The sequence below is a fragment of the Anneissia japonica genome, unplaced genomic scaffold, assembly GCF_011630105.1.
Source record: "Anneissia japonica isolate Jap-2015-1 unplaced genomic scaffold, ASM1163010v1 scaffold4536_len1192065_cov207, whole genome shotgun sequence".
Classification (NCBI taxonomy): Eukaryota; Metazoa; Echinodermata; class Crinoidea; order Comatulida; family Comatulidae; genus Anneissia; species Anneissia japonica.
In genome coordinates, this window is record NW_022703183.1 from 430,678 (window position 1) to 452,007 (window position 21,330).

Genomic DNA, 21,330 nt, shown 5'->3' on the forward strand with positions numbered 1-21,330 from the left:
CTAAAAAGGTGAGTTTTTAAAGCTGCCTTAAAATCATCAATGGAAGTTGCCTGTCGGATTGTAATAGGCAGAGCATTCCAAAGAAAGACAGAAGCCCAAGAGAAAGAACGACTACTAATTAGTGCAAATATGATAATATAACATAAAAACCGATATACACATTAATCAATAACACCTCACATCAACACTAACAGAAAAAGAAGACACATGTTGATATTTATTCATACACATTTTGACAGCCGCAAAGTGCTAATGCCAATGAATAAACAATAGCGAGAGTGCAACACAACTAACACACACAATGTTTTATTCAGTATGAAGTGTATGCAAAATTAAGCCTACATTTTGACAGTAAACATAAGTGCGTAGGCCAACACACACCCATACCTCCACCCCATTAGTGGGGGTATGGGGGTGTGTTGGTTAAAATGTGTGTTAGTTAAAATAATAAAAATGACCATTAAATTTTCAATGGAATAGAGTTTAGTTTCGCATTCTCAATTTTTGCAACTTCCAGGGTTAAAACAAGCCTACTCCTGTGAAAAGTAAATTTCACAGAGATATGCAGAATAACCGTTCCTTCTAGTTTTGAATAATTTTAAATGCAATATATCACCTCATGACTTAAGATATGTATGAAATATGTATATATTTCACAAATTAAACATCACTAAAATGTTTTCTCACCAAAAAGAAATTACTTAACTGTGATACAGTACTCTGCTGCCTCTCTTTCACTGATACACACTAAGAATGTTTGATATATGATTTTTTTCCCCTTAGTTCTTAAATGACATTAATAAATCCCAGAAAAGGCATATAAATTGGTACCCAAGGGTGGACTTGCTTAGCAAAAACAAAAATCATCATAAATTCTTGATTTTGCAAAGTCACATTTATCAACCATACTAACAAAAACATCCGGTTATACCATATTAAGATGCGGATGGTTTCATATGAAGATATTTTATCAGAAGTTATTACAATCATACTGACCAAAACAATTTTGAGGATGGAAATAGGTGCTCAGAAACAGTTATTCCACGCATTAAACATCTCCAAAAATGTATCAGTAAAAAATTGCATAAGCCTTTGACATACTCTAATGCCGTATTTCACAGATCAAAAAAAGGCAAATACATGTGTGAGCAGTTGTAGCCATATTGAATATGCACACATTAATTTTTTCCCAACTTAACCTGAAAATTAGCGACTCCAAAAAATTGTATGCGTCGATTAAATAATTGTCTAAGATGGATTTTTAGCTATGACAATGCTAAAATTGTTTGAACAATGAGCTGATTTTGTTTGCTTTAAGATTTTATCTTTTTTTTAAACTTGAGCAATTCTCTAAGATGAGATTGATATTTATCTCAACCCTGGACTTGATAGTACATGATTGCTAGCTGCATCATTACAGTAAGCTTCCCTGAGGGCTGAGTATGTGAAACGTGAATTATCCCCAATCCACAATGCGCAATAATTTAATTTGAACTTTTTTTTATACAGGTTATATTCTAGAAACTAGCACTGCTTCCTAAGAAAGTGTTTAAAGAAAAGTATCATCTGAAATACTTATAAAAGTTATTAAAAAACATATTACAAGGATATTATTATTATTTAATTATCGATAAAAAACAAGTTTCTATGAATATATTACACTGACTTATCGATAATATTATTATAATCATTATTGATAATCAAATAATATATTCATAGAAATTAGCAGTAATTATATCATTCCTGTAGGCAAGTATTATGCCCCATGAACACAGAGTAAGGGATGCATTTGTATAAACATTAATAGTCAGTGATGATAAACCTCTAAAGTATAATACATGAAATTATCATTTCAACATTCCAAAGATTCCAGAGGAAGGAATTTATGATATTTCATATCATATTTCAAAGAAATTTCATGGAAATTACGTAGATTTTGTTTTAGAAAAAATGTCTTGTAAATAGAAAAGCTGGGAATATTTCTAGTTTTAAATAATAATAATGATAATAATGTAGCAAGATTGTAGTTTATATGTATTTTAGCAAAAATAGTGAAAAATGAGTAGCTTCACATAAGTGTATTGTATAGCAAGGCAGGGAAAAATTAAATATCAACAGTGGCTGTAGTAGTCAGTGGCAGACTGGCACAAACCAATGTCTCTGGTATCTGGTATAAGGTGCCATTTTTAGAGGAAAAACAGACAATGTGACATAATAATAACAATAATAATAATAATAATAATAATAAAATCATGCGCTAAGTCGGACTTAAGGGGAATATCTTTTGTGTTATTTTCCCCTTAACGTCATATTATTTTCCCCTCAACGTTGTATTTTTAATTGTTCTCTACTTTCTCTGTTGTCTAATTTCCCCTTAAGGTAGGTTATAATAATAATAACAACAATAATAATAATAATAATAATAATAATAATAATAATTTAACCTTTATATAGCGCATTCTGCTAAAGCCTCAATGTGCTTAAAAATAAAAGCCGGTAATTTAATAAAAATATTGTGTGATAAGAAGTGAACTTTTAAGGACTAAATAAATAATATTAAACTGCATTAAAATAAATATGCATCTAGAGAACTTAGAAATCATATTGAACAGTCTTTAATACCCCATTCCTTATAGTCAGAAATTCTGAGCTCTCCAGCATCAGTTTCCCTTGTTAGTTACTGGACCGGTAACTACATGAATCTCAGTACATGGCTAAATATTGAATGAAGACTGCTATAATAAACACTAAAAATGGTAACTGGGATACTACAATAATAGAACTGAAGTATGATGGTAAAGAATATGGTACACTTTAATAGTTGCTAGCTGTAATCTGCCTTACAAATGGGAGAGTAAGGGCAGCCTTTCTGGTGAATATGGTTTTCATAATGATGAGGATAAAGATGTTGATAGTGTTGATGATGATAACATTCATGATAGCGGTGGGTGATATGTAGTGGCCTCTCTAAGAGTATTGACATGGAAGGGTGTCTGAGTAGGACCCAAAGATGAAGTGGGATGGGGCTGACAATTAAGCGAGGGGTACTAGTTGGGAAAATATGGTGATCTGAGTGTTTTCTTTGCTCAGCAAATTTCATGTGGAGGAGGAATCCCCCAAGGAAGAGCTTTTTAGTTGAGGGATGAGGGAGGGGGATAGAAATATTCCCCCATAATATCGCCATATAAGATGAATAACCTTAATGATGATGCAATGATGGTGGTGATTCTAATTTATATCTCATAGGAGAAAGAAGATAGTGGAAACTATTGTATTCTGATACACATAGCCAGCTGAAACACTTTGAATAAATATTTATCGATCAAGAATATACACGAATTCCGTATAGGATAAAGCATGTATTGGTAACTTTAGGGATTTTGAAGAAGCAGTAATTTACGACACAATAGTCGCTAAGGCTGCATACACTTCATAAATCAAAAGTAGAAAAACTGGGTAGGTTCACCAAGTCCAAACACAGCTAGGCAAATAATGAATGTATTGGGTCAAAGGCAATCAATAAATATACTCAAAGGTAGAGTACTTAACAAATTTTAGTGAGTACTCAAAATTTATTAAGCACTTAAATTTTATGAATATGAACAAGTAATTAAAATGTAAATTCATTAACATTCCAGTTTTTCAATTTATTAATCTATGACTCATGTGTATACTTAAGAGTCAAGGCCTGTCCACATAATCAAATTTGATTTGAAAAAAAAAACTGTTGTGTGCCCATATTTGGTCATGATGTGCCTATATATGGTCATGATGTGATGTAATCATGACCATATATAGGCATGTCACATGCATTTGTCGAATAAAATTTGATAGACTGGACAGGGATTTACAACTATTAATACCTTTAAACATGACTTTTTATATCTTGCTTAGCAAACTATATTTCGAAAGAGAGAGAGAGTGGGAAAACAATAAAAGTAAAATCTTATTGTTTATTTAGCAAAATAGTTTAACCAAAGCATCTAAGCAAAGAGGAATGTACAAATAATTATTAATATTTTATTGGTAAATAAAAAAAAAACCTCTTGAGATAAAAAGTAATTGACATCACATTGTGGCAATGGAAGCAGTTCAGTAATTGAATTTGTAAATGCTTTTATATGTAGTTAATTCTGAGGATAAAATTAATACTTTTATCACAAGATATGTGGGCAGTTAAGATAAAAACAAAAAAAAAATATTTTTAAATGCTGAGGACTAGATGTTTCTCTAATAAATGAATTTATGAGTTATCCTTTCCTTGTGTTCTTGGGCTGTATAGTTTCTTAGCACTTTGACACGACACGATAAGAAAGAAAGAAAGAAAGAAAGAATAATTGAATGAATAATTGATTGATCGATTTATTGATTGAATGAATGAATGAATGAATAAAATGTAGTAAGTGGGCCTACTAAAATTATTCAAATGTGGTTAAGTACTATTAATCAGTAGTAGAAAATACTGTTAAAGATAGCAAGTATTCAACCACAATGAATACAATTTAGCTTTTTTTGCTATTTAACTTTATATACTGAAATAAAATTAGAATCAAAAATTTCATAAACTATTATTGATCCTTTATGCATTAACATACGTCTAAAGAAATATACATTCCTACTCGTCTGATCCTATAATTCAGTCAAAGCTCAGTTGAGGCCAGCGAATAAGAATGTGATTTAAATATTTTATTTTACAGTTTTATTGGTCTAAATAAAAATAAATCAAGTACCTAGAGAAGAACACTTAGACTTACTCCCATTAAACAAATTCAAAGTCAAGTCTGAAACTAGGTCATTCATACTTATGCAATTTCCTGGGATTATCACTGAAATTAATTATTCCCAATTGGAATATTATTCCCAAAATCTTGATTGTTTTCCCATTTAAAATTCAGAATAATGAAATGAATTTCCAAGATCAAGATATCAGGTATCCAATAAACAATTATATTTAAGCTAACAAGTTAAAAACGTTTTGCCAAAAGAGAAAGGAGCAAAAGCATCCACCTAATGGAATAGACAAACTATATGAGCAAAAAAAGAAAATTATTTACTTCCTCTGTATTAATTGAATGAATAAACTATTGAATAGTTATATAAATGAATAAAGAGATAACATACAGAGTAATTGAAGGAATTAAATAAGTTATAGTGGAGTTAATGGAAAAATTACCTACAAATTGAATGATTGAATAGGTACAGCATTAAGTAACTTACTGACTAATTATAGTAGTTACAAAATGAATGAAGGAATAGTTTACATTGAATAGTTATACAAATGAATGAAAAGATAGCATACAGAGTAATTGAAGGAATTAAATTTTAATATTGGAATTAATGGAAAAATTACCTACAAAATGAATGATTGAATAGGTGCAACAATAAGTAAGTTACAGACTAAATATAGTAGTTGGTTACAAAATGAATGAAGAAATAGTTTACCAAATTAATAAAGAACAAAATTCTGCTCAGCTTTTAATCTTGCATACAAAAAGCTGTGCTTCATGCATAAATTTCAGTGTGTATTCTGTCTAGTGAGGCAAAATTCCCACTGAATATATATATATATATATACATACATATAAATAAAAGTAAATACGAAAATGAAGCGATAGCATACGTTGACATAATAGAGAAAATTTATTGCAAACGAATACTTCGGACACGCCTGCATCCTTCTTCAGCGTTAACACGTATGAATGAGAATTACAGAACAAATCAAACTAAAAGTATCAAGTGAATAACCAAGATAAGTCGTAAGATAAAAGGCCAGCAATTAGTAAATGAGAAGTGATAAACTAATAAACAGTAGGAAGCATTAAAAATGACTGGCGGTAAAATTGCTTGTGACAAACAACAATGCAAAATAAACAATAATAAGGAAGTCAACTGTAATACTGAGAATCTGAGAGAACAGTAATTAAAATGAGACAAAGGGTCTATATAAAATTGGTGTATAATGGAAATAATAAAAATAGATATAAATCTGATATAAAAAAAACCTGATATAAAAAGTAATAATGAAATAATAATCACAATAATAATAATAATACATACATATATATACATACATACATATATATATATATATGTATATACATATATATATATATATATATATATATACATACATATATATACATACATATATGTGTGTACAGATAAAGCACGTACATCTTTAAGGCACAATTGCATCAGTTAAATTTGAGTATTTTTTAAGCGTCTGTAAATGAAAAAAACATGTTTTTTTTTTTTCATTGGGTAAACACATACCTATCATCAATATCACTATCTGTTCCTATCTCATCCTCCAGGGCATTTTGTAGATCCTTGATTCTTTTGAACGCTAATTTTAGATCAGATTGTAATTGTTCGTTTGTCTCCTCAAGGTTCTGCACATCAACCTCCTAAAATTCAACAATATGCATTACTAAATCAATGATGAAACTGATTATTTTCTGAAGGGAGATGAAGTTATGGAAGACAGTTGATACATTTCGTGAATTTATTGTGTATTGTATAATGATTTCATGTTATATATATAATAGATTATATTGTAAAAGAATATCATGGCGTGCTTTATGACAAAATATGAAATCTGAATTTGATGCTGTCACAATGTAAATTTAAATAATAATAATAATAATAATAACAATAATAATTTACTCTTAATATGAGTACAATCAAAATAAGTCAAAGATTTTGTTTAAAGAGGTTAATTAAAAGAGGGCTTTAAAAGCATTTATAGAAGTTGTTTGCGATGTCAAAAGGCAGGGTATTCCAGAGAAAAACTGAAACCAGGGAAAAGAAACGGTTACTTGTATACAACATCTTGTCTTGTTAATAAATTTGATTGTAAGTTATTTTTTATTTGATTACTTAATGGTTTCTTGCTTTAATTTAGTAAAATTAGAATATATCCCAAATAAGAATGCTACAAATTATTATTATTAGCACTATAGTCAAATACAGTATAAAAGGAATGAAAATCACTAACATTATTATTAACGTTATTAATATTTTATTTTCATATATGTTACACATTGTTTTTTACTATTGTAATCATATAATGTTAATGTGAATGTGACTTGAATAAATCAAAATTGAACTGAATTATATTTATTGTAATATGATGATACTTTTTTACAAAAAATGCATGTTTGGCACTGAACTTACAAATTCATGTTTCTTTTTACTTGCATCGACCTCTTTTCGTTGGAGTACAGAATATTGTTCTCTTAAATCTCTTAGTTCTTTTTGTACTTTCTTCATGGACTCCTGTGCCCTATGGTCTCTTTGTTTCAGTTGGTCCTTCTCCAATGCTATTGCTTCTAGGCTTTCTTTAAGACGTTCCATATGACCCTGCAATCAATAACCATAAAGAATTTTTCTATACTGTCTGCATTGAGCCATGGACGTATAAAAATATCACTTTTATATCGCCATGTTATAGCTAACAAACTTGCAAGAATACAATTATTTAATATGTGAATTTTGTATATTTAAATTTTTAGTTTTCAATTGAAAACTGGAATGAATAATTATTTTCCTAATCAAATGAAGATGAACAAATAATATTAATTCCTGATCTTTATAAAAATATAAAATCAATAAGCTTATGGCAAATTCCTTTTTTCCTAATGTATATAACAATGTCAATGTTAGATAAGTAAATGTTAATACTGGGTATTACTAATCCAAATTCATAATTTTGTATTTGACCGTCTTTATGCTCTGTATTGCCAGTGGGAAAGAATTTCTGTTTATTCAGGCAATATAATTATCACGTATTTTGCATATTATATTACAAATAATATTGTTTCTAAAATCTTTGTACAGACTCTTAAAAGGTATATACAGTATTTGTAGTAGAAACCTGGAAATCAATGAAACCAAAACTAATTTAATCGGTTTGTAAGAGGATGATACATTATTAGACTATCAAATGCAGAATTATATGATTTAATAGAATTTTTAAAATGTTTTTTTCAGATTTTATGATTAAAAAAAATATATTTACAAACTGAAATTATTTAAAGATAATATTTTTGTTTGAAAATTAACCAATCAATCTATGACATTATATTTTATAACTTATTTCTTTTTACATCAAAATTAAAGTCAGGATATCAGCAATGATAACAAATATATGGAAGACAGAAAGCAAGATAAGAGCTTCAAGTACAACATTATCATTATTGATCGATGAAACCAGCTAATATAACCAACAAATACTTCCTTGGGCAAATTAAACCAATTTTAAAAGGAGATATTTCTAAATGATAGAATAAATAATAATAAATAATGATATCATAATAAATAATTATGATTGTATGTATTACAATGATAATGAATAACTAATAAATGATAATAAAGAACTTAAATAATGATAATAAATAACTTACAAGTATTTGATACTTTTTAGATATATTAGATATTTTTAAGTGATAGAATAAATAATAATAAATAATGATATAATAAATAATTATGATTGTATATATATTACAATGATAATGAATGACTAATAAAATATAATAAATAACTTATATAATGATAATAAATAACTTATAAATAATATTTGATTATTCTTTTATGATTGAACCAATAAGAAAGTTTACATTAAATATTGATAACTTTAATGCTAACAACACATATAATGAATAATAATAATATAAATTATATATTTGGTTACAGACTTACTACATAAGTCAATATAAGAAATGACAAATCTTAGCACGCAGCTACACCATTTATTCATCATGATCCATAAAGTCAGACATGTATAATTACAACTTAATATTATACACAGATTTCATGATCAGTAGCAGCAGCGTCTGATCCAGAAGACCTCAGCTGATAAGTCTTTCCAAGCCTCTAGGGCTCCTCTGTACTGTAATGTACCACTTGGAAAAGTAGGAAATCCATTACTTAAACTAGCGACATAAATTTTCTCCTTCTGCCTATTGCTCATTTACAGCTTCTTAGTTAATTCTTAAAACCTTCTCATAGCATTGGGAAAAAAAAATAAAACCAACTCATTTGGCGATAATAAATTGAGCACATCTGCTACATCTTATTTCCAACTCTATTTAACACCTCTGAATTTGTCACTCTTTTTGCCCAAGCACTCTTTTCCATCCTCCAAATGCATAAACCAAATATATGCTTCTCCTACCCTTTCTTTCATTCATTGAAGTCAGGCTTCAGAGGGAAACAAATTTTTAATATGTTGTACAACTGATTTTTTCTAAGACACAAAAAGCTTATTTGACGGAAAACTCGGGAACGGTTAAAGAGATACGGATTTTTGAATATATAAAAACTGGGGGAAAATGGTGAAAAAATAGCGTGGTTATGCAATTTTTTTCTTCCTCCGGAGCCTGACTTTAAAGGTGCATTCACATCGAATCCAAATTTAGTGAATGGAAAGCCTACCAAACTGATCAGAAAATCAAACCAGTATCCAAGCATAGGGATGCTGGTGTTTAGCGCATTTTGGTTTGGATTCGATGTGAACGAAGCTTAATGGCTTAAGTATTGTACTCATACAAATGTATTAGCCATAGCATCGGAGCAGCCTTAATCTTTTATTCTTTTTAGGTATTAATATAATTCTCTTCTTTTTCAAAGCAGATTTTACTATGCTACTTTTTTTCCTTTATTCCGTCTCAGACGTAGCATCTCAAGTTATTTCACTTCCAAGATATTGAAATCTACCCAACTGCTTTATGACTTATCCTTGAATCTTATTTCACATTTAAGTGTGAGCTGTTTTTTTAAATATTTATTTCACTCTACTCAAGGATTTTCTTTATTCATAAATTCATTCAATTCAACACATTATTACGGCATTAAAATATTGCTAGCTGAGGAAATTCTGGTTTAATTGGAAAATGGCCGAAGGGAGAAATGAGTTAGGAATTGGATTTTTAAATATGGGAGGCGAAGTCTGTCTGACTTATTGCAAATTATATTATTATGTAAGTGTATACTGGATGGGTGTAATCTGGGTGTAACAATAATAGTTTGTGAAATGTGAATAGGGAGATCATTGAATGCAGCAGGGGAGGCAGATTGGAATGACCATTAATCAAGTGTGGTATGTTTGACAAGCTTTAGTAAACAGCAATATTCTACTATGGCAGAGTTTTAATACTTCAGAGTGTCTGAAATACACAAAAGCTGGATGACTGGTGACATTCAAAGACTTAATTACAATAGATTTTTTAATATTCACTGTGTCCTTGAAAATGAAATCTATATAAATTATTATACAAATAAATTATTCTATTACATGTAAGATGTAAATATTTAGAGATTTTCCCATTACATTGATTTAAAAATGTATGTTGTGGCTCTGGATTTTCATTGGTTGCCATGTTAACTGGGTTTTATTCAGTTTAGGTTTGATTTTCACACCCCTATCACAAAAATGGAATGATCATTAAGCATGTTGATAAATAAAAATGATTTTATGATGTATTACAGAATACATCGATAATATTGCTCTTCATCCAAGTAAGTATTCATGAAACAGACTAACTAATATCCATAATATCGCTACCCATCATTAGCTAGCACTCAGATGTACCAAGCCATATCAAAGATCATCTGCAAATGCTATTATCAAGGACATTAAAAATTATATTAATATTTCTTGACAAATTTATGCACTATCAAATGTTTAAGTTTACGCAGGTGCTTGCTTTTTGATTTTTCTATGAATGCTAAATTTAAATAAAAACAATTACAACAACACAAACAAAAATAATCATTTGCAATTTGTATAACTTTCATAAATAAACTCATTAATGTCAGTAATTCTTTCAACTGTATTCTCATGATCTGATCAAGCATATGTTCAACATGCCAGCACAATTCTAAAGCAGCTGTCTGATGTCTCAGTAATTTGGATTTTCATCGCGCAATTTTATTGCTGAACAATAGATCTGTTTAAGCATACAGATTTGAGAATTATTTTTGAGTATACTGCGCTTGGGATGTGTTAAGGTTCATTTCAGTTCAAGCTGTGGTAGACATTTTGACAGTTGACCAATGGCTGTTAGCACCCTGTCCGACAATGGACCATGTTTAGAGTAATTTTGACCTAGTTTATGCAGTATACACATGCTCCTATCAGGCCTATTTTGGATGATGATGACAAAAAACAACAAATTACATATTATATTTTACTTCATAAATCAGAATTTTCTGTCGTGAAATTGGGAGTCTCCATGACCAAATCATGAGTGATGGCATATACTATAGGTAGGGCAAAAACAAAAGGAACCATTCCATGTGGAGTCGAAATGCAGTTGTAATGCAAGCAATGAAAATACATTTATATATCTTTATTTTCAGTAAAAATATACTGTTTCAGCCCTCGAAATTGGGACGATAAGTCCTCAGCAAAAAATTGCCGACGTAAATTGCACTCACCTCGGCAATTTGCATTTTTTAGTGTCTCTCTAACTTATGCCCTAACTACAGCTAAAAGGGATTATCTATCATCAAAACTACATCAAACAACAGCTACAGAACAAAAGCTCACCTGACTAGGCCTAACGTTGATCAAGTTCTAGACCTACCTATTTAACTATCTAGCAAGAGTTTGCCCTAAAAAAAGCATTTTTCCCTTCAACGCCACCATTGAGCTTAACATGTGTTTGCTCTCTTTATTAATGACATAATGTTTATAGTTCGTACAAATCTGAAGCAGGTAAAACAAATTGCTAACAATATTTAATTTATTTGTATATTGAAGTTTATTTCGTAAAAACGGCAACATTAAAACATATGGTATATTATAATAATAGTATAAGTTAATCATTAATTTTACGGCTGCTTTAAAATAAACATATGTCACAGTATAGAGTACCCAGGCCGCAATCTACCAAAAATCTTCCACACCCTCATCGTTCGCCGCCACCTGCCACAACAACATGCTTGGGCCATTGTGTTTATAGCATGCATGAATACATCAGCTTGACTGTGGTAATTCCTGGTTTGTAAGCACGTATTACTTGGCGTTGTTAAATTAGTTACTTTAAACGTTTAAATAAATGTTTAATTTTTAATGTTGATAATAATTAATGATGCTGGTACTGATGATGGATATGTTTCCACTTAACTACTAATATAGTCTCTTATACACATCTAGATGTGTATAAGAGACAGCTCTTTTCCATCCTCCAAATGCACTCTTGCTTCTAACCTAGTAACTTGATTCTTCTCAACCATTGTCTGTCCCATGTACTCCATCTTATTAGTGAGTTCAGTGACCTAAAATAAGGTTAAATAGATAAATGATAGAAACAGAGCTTAAGTACAGTGACAAATGATTTGACAGCATCAAGCACATTAAGGGCGTGTTTCTGCTGAATAATACCAAAAACACATGCTTTTTTTTAAACAGATAAAATCCTTCGGAACACGTTTCTAGTGAAAAATGCAACTAATAAAAATACGGTAATGTAAGCATTGGCAGGTGGGCGGCGCTTATAATGACGAACACCAAATGAAGTTGAAGTTGACCTTGCTTCCTGCGAGCTACAGCGCATGCTGCGAAAGAAGTAAACAACACACCGCAAAAGTAAGAAAAAATTATGGTAAAGCCTCAAGCATATCATCCTGTTGGTTTATTTCTTTCTTAGCTCCCACGGATGAGCGATCAAACCAACAAAGAGGTCAATTTGGGTCACCGATGGGTCACGACTAACACGGTATTGCGTTGCAGCTGAAAAGTGTACCACAAAACACATGTTTTCTGAACGCAAACCCTTTAACGAATGCATGGTAATTATGGTAAAGCCTCAAGCATGTCATCCGGTTTGTTTATTTCTTTCTTGTTTTCTGAACACAAAACCTTTAACGAATGCGTGTTAAAACGTGTGTTTTTAGAACACAATCCTAACCATGGTTTTTGTTTTTTGACCCGTTTCTGCTGGGAGAAAAACATCACCGTTTAAAACACATGTTTTTTTGAAAAACTAAAAGTTGCTTATTATTTGTATAAAAAAGTGCATCCAGTAGGAATTAAGCATATGACTTTTCAGTGTCAAAAGAAGGGTCATCCAATTCAAATTCAGAATTTATTTATCCTCAAGGAAACTTATAGAGGCACAATCGCTCATATGAAAACACAAATGTACATTTCATACGAAATTATAAATACTGTATCAAAACAATAATACATAGCAATTTAAAAGATTAAAAACAATCATAAATACATTTATATAGGCCTACATGAGTTTAACATACAGTCACACAGTTGTACCACAAAAGCCTGTGGGTATAAAACAGATTCAATTTCTTTTGTTGAAAGGCTATGATCAATATTCTGTGAGATTATAAAACCATATAATGGGCAAAATTTTATTATATATATTTTAGAATGAACTAATATGGAGGTAAGCAGCATCACCATTTTCACAATGCTCTGTTGCCCAATGAAATGAGAAATTCACTTATCAACTATAAAAAGTCAGTAGTCAATTGGCTAGCCATCCTTAGGGGAATTAATGGCATTAGCTAAATGATGATCATTCTTATTAGAATGTAGGTGGTGCTCAAGCATGCTCCTAAACTACTGTATGACAAACCCCAGGGAAGGCCACTGGTAAAACTAACAACTCAACTAAATTGAATAAGATTAGTACAACAGTCTAGAGGGATGGGGTAATGGGACCTGTAGGGAAAACACACCACCACCCCCCTCCCCGGTTTTGCCACTGCCATCTCTTATTTTAACAGCAAAAAATATACAAAATACTAAATGTTACACAATTTCATAACAGCATATACTGAACACGAATCATACCTTTATTGGATACTTAGCTATTTGTATAATTCTATTACATGAAGCCTATATCAAAGTTGTGCCCCCCCTCACCCTGTTTCAAACATCCTGGATCCGCCCCTGTTATATAGTTTTATAAAAATGTTTTAGGGAATGAAGTTCTTTACAGTCATGATAAATGTGGCAAAACCTGAAGCTTATCAGAAATATTTAAGATTGGATTTTTTTGTATCATAAAGCATGCAAAAATCTTTGTAAATATGTATATTTGATAAGAAATAGTTGAGTAATTGATATTCTAATACTTTTGCAAGCCAAATAATTTCAAGTTTACATTATGACAATAAATTTTAATTTATCTTATCTTACTTAGTTAATTGGATATCAGCAAAGTTGGATTTGAGAAATAGCTTTAAAAGTTTCAGTAATTCAATATTAAGTTGATATTTGGTAGTACTGTTCTTCAAAACAGTAAAAAGTTTAAATTGTTTCAAATGGCAATTTGATTTGCTGACAAAATGTATAGTAAGGTTTTGCCAGAGTCAGTCTTTTTTTAGACTAGCACACTGACCCCCACCCCCAAGTTACAGCTCTCCCTGTTCATTAAATCTTTGCTGATTATTTCATTACATTTATATTTTTTGAATTCTAACTTGGGAAAAAAAAATAGAGAATGAATTTGTTTGTGTGGAACTGTTATCAGGGAACTTTCGATTGCAGGACGACAATAGGACGTAGAACGTAATGACGTCACTAAAAGTCATCTACATTCTGGATTCTGGAACGTAACTTGGCCAAATCTATGTAAGCAGAAAATGTAGAATGCCAAGCAGGACGGTCACGCATGAGTGATTCTGTTCTAGCGCTGTGTCGTCAAACAAATCAAAAGATCTCTATTACCTTCTCGTCCAGCTGCTGTTTCTGCTCCGTAAGCTCCGTTATCTGTTGTAGATGCTCCGACATTCTAGCATGGTCACTGGATGCCTGTAATTTGATTAACAGTATATTTAAATGTATATTTTTCTTGGTACATAATTTTTTACTACCTGTGTTATGTTATTAAATGTAAACAAAAAATTTTTTTTTATAGCATATGGCAAAAAATGTATTATATTTAACAAGGAACCCAGAATGCCCATGTGATGATTATAAATTAATAAATTTGAAATCTTAACAATATATTTTAGTTCAATGGTTACTATTTACCAATGAAATACATAAAGTAAGTGATCGCTGGCAGTAATCCTAGGCCTGTAAAAAAGACTGCTGACTGACTGACTGACTCAGATTTCCAGATGTTGCAGTGCTTGGGCCTTTTGTGCAAGTCAAGTGCTTAAGCGGTAATGCAGGGGCGCCGCTGATTACAGCCTTAACATCGGCGGTGGCTTTAGGCACTCCTTCTACAGGGTTCGGTTGCTAGAATCAAGTCTTCTTGGATAAGGACTTAAAACGGCAGGTCCAGTGTACCCATCTGGCTCATACCTACCTACTGCATCTTTCATAAGAGTAATGGGGTTACCTGAATAATGCCATGGTTCACTTCAGCCCGTCATTGTGGAATGATGTGAACTTAGCGCCTCTCTACAACTGCAAAGTAGTCACGGACCATGTACATATGCAATTCAGCACAGTGACGTTGGGAGTTATGGGTTATTCTCATATCTTTATCTTTTGCCTTATTCTTACCTGGAATACAAAAGCTTTATGTTTTTTGAGAAGTTCGTTGAAATCTTCATCTTGATCATCAATACGAGACTGCAATTCATTATTCTCACGATTTAAACGCGATACTTTCTCCTCAGCCTATAATAACACAAACATATATTTTATAAGCATTACACAATCATAGTTATATTACAAGTCAGCCACACAATTACTTTATACACTATATATTTCAAATTAATTTTACCTTTCATCATTCACAGCTATTGAAAAAAAATTACTGTACTATAATTTCTAATTTCATTTCCAGGAATTTTGCTTATAAGCGAGTGTGCGTTTGCGGGTCTGTAGTGAATGAGTGGGAGGCAAATAGTATAATGATTTAAAAGATTTAAATCTGCTAAATAAATAAATAAATCTCACTTTGTCTTTGAATTTGAGGCTTGTTACGTAGCATCCATGCGTTATTATTATTAAATTATTTTTCGCGGGTAAGATCCATATAGGAATCTGGCTTATATCAGTTCAGTTCAACCAAGTTCAACCAAGTAAGTATTCACGAAATAGATAAATAAATAAACTTCACTTTGTCTTTTAATTTAATTTGAAAGGGAAAACTCAGGATTCTAGCTAAAAATTTATGCTAGTCTATTTAATGAATACTTACCTGGATGAACTGATTCTTTGAACTATTTCATTGTTATTGAATTCCTGGCCCCAAATATTTATCAACATTAATGTCATTAATAAGTCAACAATGAAATTCTCATTAACTGTGATTAATTCTCATGTAACAATGAGCGAGTGTCTAGCCAACCACTTACACAACGCAAGATGCATAAACAAAACCTAATGAGTCTTAAGCCGTGGTCTCATTACATTCATTTTCACTGAAAGTTAACTTGTCAAAATCGCACTATGATTAAAATACGCAGTGGCTTTTCTCTGAGACCCAAGCTAAATCCTACGCACTGTAATAATCCACTACGTTTCTTACGTCGTCATTCAAAATTTTAGGTGCACAAATGTTAACTGATAGTTAGCAAAACTGTTTACACCAAAAAACGTAAGCATACTGGTTTTAATTAAAGAAAATTCTTCTATAACAAATGTGAAGTGTCATGACAAAATATCTTGTTATACAAAAAATGAAAAATTAGTTATTGAAATATTTAGTTTTTTTTGGTCTTTGAATCCGGTTCCTAGCTTGATCACAAGCACAGTAAAATTATTTTCAAATTACGAATTTTAATGTTTGTTTTTTACCTGTTTTATTTTTTCACATTCACTTTTACATACTTTTAAGGTTTAATGGGTTTTATTTCTTTTATTAGTTAGTTTTATTAGTACTTTCATTAGTAATTTTAAAGGTTTTAATAAATTTTAATGTTTGTTTTAGTTTTTTAACCAACTTTTATGTAATATTTTTTATTTAAGGGACCCCAACGGAAATAAACCGATTCAGTTTTTTCGGGTTATCTTGAGCTGTAAATGTTTTACTAAATTATCTTTTTATTGTTCATTTGTTATTTGTAATGTGTTGAATTATGCTCAAATAAATTTGAATTGAATTGAATTGAAGTCTGGTAAGTTTAGCCAAGTTTTATCCAGTGTGGGGAGCAGTGGCTTGATAAAAATTCCTTTAGATTAATTTAAGAGTTTGAGCCTAAAAAGTATAGTTCAGTTCAACACGGTTCTTTGTTTTGTCATTGTTTTTTTTAATTTTCTTTTTCATGTTTGTATTGACTTCTATTTCCTTTGAGGCATGCCCATCGCAGAATCTTCATCTTCATGGTATCTTGCCTTCTCCATAGCTTTTTTAAAATTATTCTTTTAAATCACATCTTTTTGTTTATATCTGCGTTTGTACTATGGAAGTAAATAAATGTCTTTTGAATGAATTAAATGAATGAATATTACAAAGTTATAATTACTCTCTATTACAGTATATGCAGTGCATTTTATTATGTTGTTTTTGTCTGTCACAAACTGAATTTTATCTGAGATTTAAGTTTCATTTCGTAAATGGCGGGTTTTCGCTGTTAAATGTCAATTTTGATAAATAAATTAATTAAAGACGCGATTCACATTGGAAGAGAACGTCACTGAAGTTGAATCCAGGCTTAGGTGGACAAAAGGTCATGAAGATGCAGATGTATTTGTTGAAGTTCTAATATCTATGATTAGTTCATATGCTAATAGCCGGTTTCCGGTTTTAATAAATTAAATTTAAGATGTGATTGGCATTGGAACAGAATACCATTATAGTTGAATCCCAGCTTACATGGATAAAAGGGCATGTTGAAGTGCCCTATTTTTTTTCCTACTGTATTTATACATGATATCAGTAAAAATACTAACAACTGTATTACGATTTAGTCATAGAAAAGTTATCCTGCATCATGTTAATCCAATGAGAATATAGCTTTAGCCTTAGCTGTGGGAAAGTTACACACTTACATATTTGCATTAAAAGACAAATTTGTTTATATATTATTATTCTTTACATATTAAATTTTTCATATGTTTCTTTTTAGATACATTTATGTTTTGTTTTCATACATATTTCTTTATATATAATTGTTATACATACAGTTAATTCTCACGTCATTGTATTTGTTTACAACATAACACACGGTTTCCGCGGAGTAAAATCGGAGTCGTTGGAAATTGCAGCAGATTTGTAAGGTCCTTCATTCTTGCTCCTACCGCATGTACCATGTAAAGTGATTTTCAACTGACATTTATGTACTTGGCATTTTGAAATAATTTTCATCAAACGTAAGCTGACAAAAAATAATAAGTATTTTGTGTGCTACTGTAATGGTAATTAGAATTTTGTAACCAAGGCCATGCAAAGAAAAAGCAAACAGTTGACGTGGATTATGGGTATAAATTCTGTGGATCCAGCTGTTTGGTAGAGTGAAGGTAATACACATCGAGTGACAGTTTTTTATGACTAATTGAGTAACACGGTTTCCTATATAAATATAAATCGGCCTATGGGCAATATGTATGTTTGCAAATTTCCCCATCACTTTTCCCCAAAAACATTTTAAACTTTTTAATTCCCCAAGCTTTCTCTTTAATACACCAATGATAACAGACAAATATTGTTAGAAATGGACCCTCTGATAGCAATGTTTTGTCCTGAAACACTATGGCATAAGACCACTCTACAAGTGTCTAAAAATAAATGAAATGGAAAGTAAATTTTAAGCAGTCACCCACTCTCCACTCCCACCTAATGACACTCTTTACATAATGTATATTTGCTTACTTCAGATTTTGCCCTTAAAGCATCATCTAATTGAGATTGTATATCAGCAAGCTCTGTCTCAATGCTCTGACGAGCTTTCACTGCCGATATCACTGTGTACTGTGTGTCTTCCAGCTAAAAACAAACAAATCAAATTATTTTTTTTTTAAATTCACTTCCAAAGGCAAGTACACTTGCCATTTACAAGATAGAACGATGATTTATAAGCCAAGTCTCTTATTGAGTGGAGTTGTTTTTTGGTCATGAGAAAAAGTCTTGCTGTGACAGGAATTGAACCTAGGACCAAGGGATTAGAAGGCAGCATCTTAACCACTAAGCTATTCAACTCCACTCTATTATATTCATTAAATACACTAACATTAATATCTGTCACACATAATAAGCAAACAAAGATTTTCCTACCCCCTCAGGTCGAACTTACCATCTCTTTTACATACCTTCAAAACCTTGCCCTAAACTATTTAAAATTTTCCATAAATTTCAATAGCTAACACTCTTACTATTGTTAACAATAATTGTTAATATTTCATAGTTTATGTGAAGTTGTGTTATATTATGTAGAGCATATTGTGAGATGGGATTGCCACTTAGAAAAGCGATTACAATATATCCTTGTCCTTGGTGCCTAAAATAACAATAATAATATATCTATATATATATATATCTAACACAAATGTAATTAACGTAGCCACCCACTCCCTTTCAATTAAAACCCCCATTTAGGGTAAGGAGTACATTCAATCTGTATACTTACCTCATTCTTAAGCTGTTTGATCTTAGCACTCGTGGAAGCTGATGTCTGCTGTTTATCAAGCACAGTTTGCGCATCACTTAACAATGCTTTGGTCTTTTTAAGATCTTTGCGAAGTCGTCGCTCAACGTCCTTGTCGCCTTGCGACGCATGGTCACGTAGTTCTGTAAGTTGTCTTTCTATATCTCGCTTTTCTCGGATGGCTGACTGCCGTTCGGAATACTCTTCTTCAATTTGAACTTCAAGTTGTTTCAACTGAGGTTAATCAAATTTAAAATACTTTTAAATAAGATCAATTTTATTTCTTGCAAGACCATTGGTTGAAAAATTTGATACAATAAAAAATTGAGAATTTTATAAAAAGTATACATAGAGAATTTTACACCAACACTTTATGGTAAATTGACAATATATCATCAGTTTTATCATGGCGGGCATCAATGTCAAATCAACATTATAATAATTGTCATCATTATCATCATCATAATCAAAGCCACCATTATCATCATCATAATCACCCGCAACATCTTCATAAAAATCTTCTTCCTCATCTATCAATCATTTTATCACCGTGGTGATCATCATGATCACCGTCTGTGTTGCCATCTCCATCATACCTTATTTTGACAACTGCTCCTCACACAGTGGGCATCATTGCCAAATCAACATTATAATAATTGTCATCATTATCATCACCATAATGATCCACAATATCTCCATAAAAATCTTAATCCTTATCAATCAATCATTTTATCACAATGGTGATTATTATCATCACTATTTTTATCACCATCTTTATTGCCATCTTCATCATTACCTTATTTTGACAACTGCTTCGCATGCTTTCAACTTCCTCATCTTTTGCATCAAGTTCTTTTTGGTGTGCCATCTTCATCTTTTCATTTTGCATCTCTAAACGTAGCTTAGCCTAAACAAGAGTACAAAGTTACAGAAGTAACAGCAATCTACCAGGCACATTAAGAATCATTATCAAAAATTTCAAAAACAGAACAATAACTAATTGCTTATTATAGCAGATTCTATATGGATCTTCAGTTAGCGAATAGCCCCTAGGCATATTTTTATAAACATTAGGGCCCGCGATTGAAGTTAATGAATACTCTGAAAACAGTAATTAAAAGCTTAAACCACAAATTATCTGGAGCCCTAATAGCTTCTTTTATTAGTTTGAGCTGATGTTCGTAATGGATAAAATGATAAAAACACTGCTTTCGCATTTAACGCAATAGTTCTGAAAATGACTGAATTATTCTTGAAGCGTAAATTTTCCATAACACAATGAGTCTGTAGCCAACAGGAATGAAAATACATATTTAAGAAAATGAGTCTGAAATGAGATTAAAGATTACACCAATACTGAAGAAACATCAATTCAATATTTAAAAAAAATATATATTGTATTTAAACATTTACTGTAGTAAATTCAGAAAGAAACAAAAAAATAAAATAAGTTACCAATAAAGTAAGATAGATTTTTTTGCAACTTCATAAACTTCTATCATGAAATTTTTTTTTAATGGATTACCAGCCATATGGTAAAGGTTGGGAATAGTACATGGTCTCTATGAACCTTAAATCATTACTAATCTGTTCTTGTAAAACAGAGGTACTAATAAACAAAAACAATTAATGTCAAGGTAACAGCATCGTTAACCCACAATTTGAGACTGCTAACAATGCAGTTGTTGGTGGATATATAGCTCACAGATTGTTGAATGATGTCTAATTTCTAATCCATCCTAACACAACAAGTTCAGCAAACAAAATATTTATAAGGTCAGTATCTGATTAAAGCAGTGGCGTTGTAAACCTACAATT

General features: G+C 31.0%; 1 protein-coding gene across 1 annotated transcript in view; it reads right to left on the bottom strand.

Moving 5' to 3' along the window:
- The window catches only part of LOC117104334 (unconventional myosin-XVIIIa-like), a 111,529-nt gene that overhangs the window by 32,997 nt on the left and 57,202 nt on the right, over nucleotides 1–21,330 (bottom strand). Inside the window, exons 29-37 of the mRNA XM_033245151.1 lie at nucleotides 20,309–20,419; nucleotides 19,495–19,746; nucleotides 18,741–18,854; nucleotides 15,485–15,601; nucleotides 14,699–14,782; nucleotides 12,176–12,282; nucleotides 11,707–11,710; nucleotides 7,177–7,362; nucleotides 6,274–6,407 (exon numbers count right to left, since the gene is read on the bottom strand). Of these exons, the coding sequence (XP_033101042.1) occupies nucleotides 6,274–6,407; nucleotides 7,177–7,362; nucleotides 11,707–11,710; nucleotides 12,176–12,282; nucleotides 14,699–14,782; nucleotides 15,485–15,601; nucleotides 18,741–18,854; nucleotides 19,495–19,746; nucleotides 20,309–20,419 (1,109 nt within the window). The remainder of the gene's footprint in view (nucleotides 1–6,273; nucleotides 6,408–7,176; nucleotides 7,363–11,706; nucleotides 11,711–12,175; nucleotides 12,283–14,698; nucleotides 14,783–15,484; nucleotides 15,602–18,740; nucleotides 18,855–19,494; nucleotides 19,747–20,308; nucleotides 20,420–21,330) is intronic.